The 8,887-nt window shown below is 42.4% G+C and overlaps 1 protein-coding gene across 4 annotated transcripts in view; it reads left to right on the top strand.

Annotated features, from left to right (window-relative positions):
* Ccdc186 (coiled-coil domain containing 186) overlaps nucleotides 1-8,887 on the top strand; it is a 36,349-nt gene that overhangs the window by 12,758 nt on the left and 14,704 nt on the right. For all 4 annotated transcript variants that reach the window (XM_031390792.1, XM_031390790.1, XM_031390791.1 and 1 more), the window contains exons 4-7: nucleotides 1,086-1,212; nucleotides 2,433-2,561; nucleotides 3,534-3,746; nucleotides 4,615-4,734. In XM_031390792.1, the coding sequence (XP_031246652.1) occupies nucleotides 1,086-1,212; nucleotides 2,433-2,561; nucleotides 3,534-3,746; nucleotides 4,615-4,734 (589 nt within the window). The remainder of the gene's footprint in view (nucleotides 1-1,085; nucleotides 1,213-2,432; nucleotides 2,562-3,533; nucleotides 3,747-4,614; nucleotides 4,735-8,887) is intronic.

Below are 8,887 nucleotides of genomic sequence, written 5' to 3'. Positions count from 1 at the left end.
TATATATTGTCATTGTGAGACGATTCTACAATCAAGCTGGTTACTATGTTTATCCTCATAGTTACCTGTGTGTTTCTTAAACCCTTAAGATACACTCTCTTTGTAAATTTCCTGTTCAAAATACTGTTTCCTCTCTCCTTCCTTTGGGTCTGTGACTTGCTGTATGCCCTCCTCTCCTCTCCCCTCCTCTCTTCTCCCCTCCCTCCCCTCCCCTTCTCTCTCCTTCCTTTTCCTTCCCTCCCCTCCCCTCCCCTGTCTCTCTCCCCTCTCCTTCACTCCCCTTCTCTCTTCCCCTCTCTTCTCCTCCTCTCCCCCTTCTCTCCCCCTCCTCTCCCCTCCTCTTCCCTCCTCTCCCCTCCCCTCTCCTTCCCTTCACTCTTTTTCTCACTCCCTCTTTCTCCCTTTTTTTTCATCCTCTTCTCCCTGCTTTGTGCTATAGGACCTTAATGCTGGGTGTGTAGTCAACTACATCCAGCCCTACTACCACTGTGTGTACATTAAATCCCCAGAACTTGTCTGAATCTGGAACTTTGTACCCTCTGGATCTAATTTCCTCTATCTACTTTCTGGATCCTGGAAAATATCACTCCACTCTTTATTCTGTTATTTCATGCATCATAGTGTTGTTCAGTGACCCAGCTTCAACTCTTAAGAACAGTTGTCTGTGTGAAATATGTATATAACTTCTAAGAATACCAAATATCAGAGAATATCAAAGAAACAAGTCTGTGGGTATGGCTCAGTGGTAAGGTACCTACCTGCCTAAGGGGGCTAATTGACCAGAGAATTTTTTTTAACCTAGTGTGTAAATCAACAGAGTGTGAGTACCTAGGCTTGTGACTAAGCGGGCTGCTCTTGCTCTCCCTCTCGTCTGCTTGCTTCTCTTCTAGTGACAGAGAGAGAGTTTACCCTCACTCAGGCACTCGATGGTGAGGACATGCTCTGAGAAGGCATCAAGAGGTGTTGGGGGATTCTTATCCAGATCTGGTATTATAAAAAGATGACTTGAGAGTATTGATTATGGGTTTCTACATCTAATCTGTAGATAGATAATATTTCATATCTTATTTCCCTTTTATATTTAGGTTAATTAAAGAAAATAAGAATCATCAGGAACTTATCTTAAATATTTGTTCAGAAAAAGACAATTTAAGAGAAGAACTGAAAAAAAGAACAGAAACAGAGAAGCAGCATATGAACACAATTAAACAGGTAAAAAACAAAGCTTCCAAGGCCATACTTAAATTTATAAACTCCTGAAAAAAATGGAGTGAAGAAGTTAAAGCATTTCAAATGCAGGAAACTGCTTCATATTTAAATTGTTTTCTAAATTGTTATATAAATTAATATGTTTAACTGTTCCAAATATAGCACATTTTCTGCCCAAATAATGAAAATGCTTGATTTAAGTTTTTACCAAGTAAAGGGAGAAGTAGTCAAAAGTAGTAGTTAGACCTCGATGTTTCTGTCTGCTGGGGACACTTTGTCACTATGCTGGGGACACTTTGTCACTTGTGGTTTAGCATGGCTTCATTCCCACGGTTTGGTGAACTCTACTCTGAAGGTCATGTCAGGGAACCTGCTGCCCCTTTCTTTTTAGTGGATGGTTGCATGTACGTGCTTAAGTTGGTAACAGCAAAACTGCTCTTGATTTTTTTAGCTGCTCTCCATCCGTGGACGGGGTGTGAGTGTCCTGTCATTAGATGGCAGAACTCGGCACTGGTGTGTTCTGAGAAATGTATCTCGGGCCTTTCTTCCTTTATGTGGGCAACATAAGATGCACTTCAACTACAAGTGCTGTGAGACAGTGGGGATGCAGTCTTGGAGTGGACCTACTATGAGACAGTGTGGACGCAGTCTTGGAGTGGACCTACTATGAGACAGTGGGGACGCAGTCATGGACTGGACCTACTATGAGACAGTGGGGACGCAGTCTTGGAGTGGACCTACTATGAGACAGTGGGGACGCAGTCTTGGAGTGGACCTACTATGAGACAGTGGGGACACAGTCATGGAGTGGACCTACAGTCCATCTAGAAAGCTGCTAATGAACACAGCATCAAACAGCTGTAGAATATAACAAGTTAAATCAAGTGTTCATTTTCCTGTGTTTTGATACGTATTTATTACATATTTATTGCACCTTTGCATATTTGAAAAAAGACTGAGCTGTTGTATGCAGGAGTTAACTGATTTTTATGTGCTCTAGCTCTAGCACATGTAAGCTAAACTTCCAAGGGTGAAAAGCTTATAGGGACCTGAGGAGAGCAGTCTGTCTCTTGTGAGGGCCTGAGGACAGCAGTCTGTCTCTTGTGAGGGCCTGAGGAGAGCAGTCTGTCTCTTGCCTTTTTCGTTTGCATTGCGTGTATTAAGGTCCCATTGGTCTGCTTGGTGCAGCTTTAAAATATAACTGGAAATCATTCTTTTTACAGTTAGAGTTAAGAGTAGAGGAACTAAATAAAGAAGTCAAAGCCTGCAAAGACCAACTAGCCGCACAGGACGTCACAGCTAAAAATGCACTTCAGCAAATCCATAAAGACATGGCCCAGCGTGTGGACCAGGTATTTCCTGTCACTCTTAACCTCATAATTGGTGTTTCTTATTAATTGGACTGAACACTTGGGTGGTGATGTCGCTGGCGTTCACATAAAAGCTTTCAAAGGAAGTTGGGGCTGGAAGGATGGCTCAACTGTGAAGATGCTCGCTGGTCTCCCACAAGTCCAGAGTTGGCTTTCTAGCATCCAGTCGTAAGACTCCCAACCCCCTGTCATTCCAGTGCCAGGGTTCTGATGGCCTCTTGTGGCTTTGAGTATTCACGTGCATGTGCTCCATCAGACACACACATGCACATAAATAGAAAAGAAATCTCAAACAGTGGCAATACATCCTAATTGTAAAATAAATAAATAAATAAATAAGGAATATATGGGGAAAAAAATGAGTCATCTTTCCACCTGTGTCTCCAGTTTTTTTAATATCCAGTAGTTTTGTTCCATAGCTGACATTTTATTACATTACATATATGTGTACTAGTAACACATGAATGTGTACATGAGTTTTTACTAGCCCCTTTTGTGTTGCTATAACAAAATACTTGAGTCTAGATACTCTTTTACAAAAAAGAAGCATATTTATGTGGTAGTTGTAGAGGTTCAAGAGTAGGACTCTCTCCCAGAAAGAGTGCTTGTGTTAGCTGACCTCTGGTGACCCAAAAGCCAAGCTTCACTCTTCCAAGCTTCTGCCTGCTGATTCTGACAGCTGACCCCAGCAAGTGTGAGACTAACGGAGTTTGTTAACGTGAACCATGATCCTTTTCCTGGGGCCCAGAATGGTACAGAAATCATCAAGAAAGCCAATGTGGAGAAGAAGGGACATGTATATAGATAGAAACCACAGCGACCAAAGTAAAGAGTAAGGAAGGGCTGGGAATAGAGCACAGGGTAGTCCTAATACCACAGGGAATGGTATTCGTTTGTGTATTTTTCATTTGAAAAGATTATTTTATTAATGCTAGGTAACATTTTCTTTCCAAGGCTAATAAGAAATGTGAAGAGGCCCGTCAGGAAAAAGAGGCCATGGTAATGAAGTATGTGAGAGGCGAGAAGGAAGCCCTAGACCTGCGAAAGGAAAAAGAAACCCTTGAGAGGAAACTTAGAGACGCAAGTAAGGAACTGGAGAAGCACAGTAACAAAAGTAAGCAGCTGTCTCAGGAGAAAGGGCGGCTGCAGCAGCTCTGGGAATCGAAGGTATAACTTGTGCCTCTCTGCCCTCCTTAGCCCACAGTGCTGTAGAACTGAAGCATTCACACACACGTGTACTCACTAGCTCACTCTCGTGTGTTTTGGGTGTGTCATTCCCTGCTGCTAGAAAGGTTTGCTGGGGGAAAGGTAAAATATTGGCAAGTGTTACTAGTTACATTTTCTTAATCAATTTTTAAAGCTTTCTTTTAGAGTCTTGGAAAAATTAGTTTGTGTCTCTAAAAATTATGTTTTGCTAAGATCCATCCATATGAGTGTCATATATATATATTTTTAAATCAGAAGTGTAATTTTCCCAGAGTCTATTTTGGTTTTTATTTAATACATTTTCCCCCTGCAATGTGAGATTGGATATAGGGCTTTATAGCTGCTGGGCAGCGTCTCTGCTGCTGAGCGGGGCTACACGCCTGGCCAGAGTCTTAGTGCAGCACAGTTCACCAGAGAGCACAATTGATATTCTTCTTATTGAAAGCATATTTATTCTAAAGCTGTCCTAGAAGGTTGAGTAACTGAAGTGGTACCTATTTAGAGCACTTGCTGTTATCTCTGTTTAGAAATGTTACTGTCCTCAGGGACAGTGGCAGAACCAGTTCAGTCAGTTTACTGCCATCATTTATGAAGAATCAGAGTGTGTTTGTCTTATACTGCACCAACTGGCTAATCCAGGTAGTAATTATCCTCATGCCTATTGATTTGACTTAGGGCTTTATTACTCTTTTATTATTTGAGCCTTAAATCAGCTTTATGGCCTCTGGGCCATAGTATAATTGCCCTGGAATTACTGTGTTACTGCACAAGGGGGATATACAACATGCACAGTTGATTGCTTAAGTAAAAAATGACAATGTCTTTTTAGGAAGGTGAAACGACTAGACTCATCAGAGAAATAGAGAAATTAAAGGAGGAGATAAACTCTCACATCATTAAAGTAAAGTGGGCACAAAACAAGTTAAAAGCTGAAATGGACTCACACAAGGTGAGTATGGCCGTGCTGTGGGAGCAGTGAGTGTTAAGAGCAGGTCAGCTGGCAGCCAGGGAGGTGGGACCCTGCAGCTTAGTTTGCATCATCATAAGAAAAACTTACAGTGGGGCTTAGAATGTTTAATTTTATAATTCATAGTTTATTGTTTAATACTCAAAAGATTCAGGGAAGGAAAAATATTTAATATATGTTATTAGAATTAAAGTGAAAAAAATTAGTGTCAATTATGTTGATTCCCATAATTAAAAAGAGTTGTATGTATTTAAATATTAATGCAAAGAGCTTATCTGTTTTTATAAACTTGCTACTATGCTAGCAAAAATTGTGTATGCACATGATACACATGTGTTAGACACTGAAGCAGGGGTCTCATGCATGCTAGGTAATTCCCCTGTGGTTCCGTGCTGACCTACTTGCTGCAGATGCCATCTTATTTAAAAATTAATATAATGGAATGGACTTCCAGAGTCCACGGCTGGAGAGATGACTCAGCTGTAAAGGCTAGGGTCACAACCAAAAATTAGCAAGTTGAATAACTGATGGCATAATTTAAACCCAGATGGAGCTGGGTTTTGGAGAAATAAAAAGTCAGCAGATAAGAGAATGGATGGTTAAAATCAACTCTGAATGCGACTTAAACAGAAGGGTGGTGCTGTGGAATAATGTGTCACCTTCCAGGCTTCCTAAAATAGGCTTAATGATGCGGTGTGAAACATAGTTCCAGCTTGCCTTATTAAGGATTGATTACCAAGTCAATTATGTTTTTGTTAATTGTCTTTGGATATTTGTATGCTTGTATCAGGAAACTGTAGGTAGTCTGTGTTGAGAGTGGTCAAGGGTAGTTAGCAGCATGATCTGCTCCTGTCATTCAAGATCCATCGCTGGGAGAGAAAACAACAAAGAACTGCCAGAAAGCAGTGGGGCATCCCAGCTCAGCTACTCAGAATTCTCTATACTCTGAGTTACACAGTGAGGAATTAAAAATTGAAATCCATAAAGCATGATTTCTAATTGCCTGAGTTGCTTTAAATTTGGAGCAGAGTGCTCAGTCCTTTCTGCTGTCTGTGGCACTCTGTTTTTCCTGTCTGTCTGTCTACCTTACACACTAGAGCCTCTGTGATGAGTGGGGTTTGTGTCACCTGAAGCCAGGACCTGTGGTTTCCACAGCCTGTGGCTCCTGCTAGTGCCGCCTGCAGTCTGCCACCCACAGAGCTCGTCAGGCTACTTAGCTGGGGTCTAGAGCTGACCTGACGGCAGTGTTGCTGTTTTAGCTCACTTAATAAGCTGCCGTCTGTCTGATCCAGAGCTACAGAGCCAGACTCACCCTTCTACCTTAGACTAACACCACCCTCCCCAAAATACAGAAATTGAAAATAAAACAAAACCATATGTACACAAAGGGGAAAAAAAACAATAAAAATATGTGAAGGTTTTCAGACTTGAGACAAATGACAGCTTAGGAGAGTGATCTCTAAGTGAATCGAAACAAATGAGGTTAATGCTGGGTTCTGGCTGCGTCACTAGGAGAGGCACTGACACCAAGCCCAGCAATCTTCCTGGACTGAAGATGTAGCGTTCAGTGTATGGAGAAGAGGAGGATAGCATTCCAGAGTGCAAAAGGAACAGGGCCAAACCCTGCAGCTCACACAGCACTGACTGGGGAGTAAATGTTACTGTTAGCACCAGCCAGGGTGCAGGGGCATCAGAGAGTGTGGCGTCAGACAGCGTGGCATCAGGTGGCCTCAGCAAAACTGCTTTAGGTGTGGAGGCCGTCTGCACATAGCTTTAAAAGCAAGCTTAGTTCAAGTAAATTATATGCTAAGATGAGTTACATAAATATTTAAATGATTATAAAAACTTTGCTTAGGCATACATTTCACTGTGTTTGGCATCTAATGAAAAGTTAGCAGCGTGCAAAGAAGTAGGAGAATGCAGTCTGTAGAACAAAAGAATGACTCAGAGTATAGAATTTCTAAGGACATAAAGACAAGTTTGTCTCAGAAGAGACATGGATGGGATTTAAAATTAATATAGACACAGCTTTTGTTCATAGTGAAAAAGTATTGTGCAGAATTAACAGACAGTGAAATACTACAGAAAACAAGATCATTGGATTAAACAGTGCTACACAGGCTGGAACTATAACTCAGTTGATAAAGAGTTGAGAGTATTTGAAGCCCTGGATTCCATTCTCATATGACCCCAGCACTTAGTGTTCACGGTTACCTGAGCTACATAGCAAGTTTGATGCCAGCCTAGGCTGCATGAAGCTCTTTCTCAAAACAACAAGTTAGCAGTAACAAACTTCATGTGAGTGGTTCCCAAATATATAACTTCCAGTATATCGTGAGATGCTGATGTTCAGCTCTTATCTTCTCTACCCAACATCGCCTGACATCTTTAATAATTTACAGCAGCTTAAGATGAACTAAAAAAGTGTTCCTTCCTCCACCCCCTCCCTCCCTATCTGTATAAATGACAACCCATTCTTTTACTTTGAGGGCAAAAGGCTTGGGTTCAACCTTGGTCTCTCAGAACATCCAGCCTCTCATCTTGCACATTTCAAGCCTGTACACATTGAAGCTGCTTAGCCTTTCTGCTCAAGCTCTGAACTTCCCACTCCCCGTGCTTTGTTGTTAATTCATTTCTATTCCGTAGCTCCTGTCCCTAACCTAGTGAACATTCATGCCTTTACTTGTGCACTTCCTTTGTTTATTTACCTCTAGCAGTAGACTCTCAGCTTCTTGAGGGTAGAGAGTTTCATTTGTTTACACAGCTCTTTCCCTTGAGACTAAAGGCTGCGGAGATGGTTCACTGGGTGCTTGCAAATGAGAACCTGAGGGCAAATTTCCAAAACCCATGTCAAAACGGGCACTTGTGTGTGTCTGTGTATGTGTGCTTGCATGCGTACACTTGTGTGTGCGTATAAACGTGTGTGTGTGTGTGTGTGTGTGTGTGTATGTGTTGAGATGGGGTCCTATACAGGAGAATCTCCAGAAGTTTGTAGGCTGGCTAGCCTGATGCTTACATCTGCAACAAGGTAGAAGGTGTGGCTGACAGCTGAGGTCATCCTGTGAGCTCTGCACATGTGCTCACTTGCATACAAGGTTTCACAGGATGGAGCAGTGTCTGCAAGTGCTCAGTGATGGCAGAAGGTACACAGTAGGCATCTTTAACCTGACACAGTGGGAGATGGCAGAAGGTACACAGTAGGCATCCTTAGCCTGACACAGTGGGAGATGGCAGAAGGTACACAGTAGGCATCCTTAGCCTAACACAGTGGGATTTTGTTCTCATTTATTCAAATGTTCAGTGTTAAACCTGGCACACGGGAGTCTCACTTGCTGGACTCAGGGTGTTGCAGTAGATGAGAACTGTATGTCAGTTGTGTCTTAGTTATAGTAGTGAGGATGCAGAACCACAATTGTTTATACCTAGTCTAAGGTTCTTTGAAAAAGTATTCAGGTTATTGTGTTATTATATTTTAACTATGATACTGGCCACTGACTATCAAAGACCAATACCTCAAGATAAATAAGTGCTTAATTATATGATGTTTATTGTTAAAATGGCATATGAAGTATTGTGTGGAGCCTAGGTGCAGGGCAGATGTTGAAGAGACAAAGGCTAAGCTGTCCAAGCGTAAGAACAAAAGAGGGACCCTGAAGCTGCCGGAGCAGAGGCTGCTGCCTGGGTCTCCGCAGGAGCAGCAGGTGTCGGTCATTACCTTCCTTCATCGCTGTACAGAAAGGAAGGAAGGCCTTTTTGACTCACAGTTCTGCATTATAGCAGGGAAGGCATGACCTTGAGGGGCTTGGTCACATTGCATCTGCAGTCAGGAAGCTTGGAGAGAGATCACCAGAGAGCAGGAAGCGAGCAAGGGGTAAGGAAGGTAGAGTACACAAAAGAAAGTGTGTATGTGCTCAGTGGGGTTGGGGGCGAGGGACATTTGAAGAGTCGGGCAGTCAGGTTTAGAACCGTTGAGTAAAAAATAAGAGTAAGTAAAAAATAAGCAACAGGTTTTGATGAGGAAATCCTAAAACTCTTGCATGAAGAATTGCCGTTTTGCCGGGCAGTGGTGGCGCATGCCTTTATTCCCAGCACTTGGGAGGCAGAGGCAGGCGGATTTCTGAGTTTGAGGCCAGCC

The sequence above is a fragment of the Mastomys coucha genome, unplaced genomic scaffold (genome assembly GCF_008632895.1).
Source record: "Mastomys coucha isolate ucsf_1 unplaced genomic scaffold, UCSF_Mcou_1 pScaffold21, whole genome shotgun sequence".
NCBI lineage: Eukaryota > Metazoa > Chordata > Mammalia > Rodentia > Muridae > Mastomys > Mastomys coucha.
The sequence above is the reverse complement of the archived record's forward strand: the minus strand, read 5'-3'. Positions and strand labels throughout refer to the sequence as shown.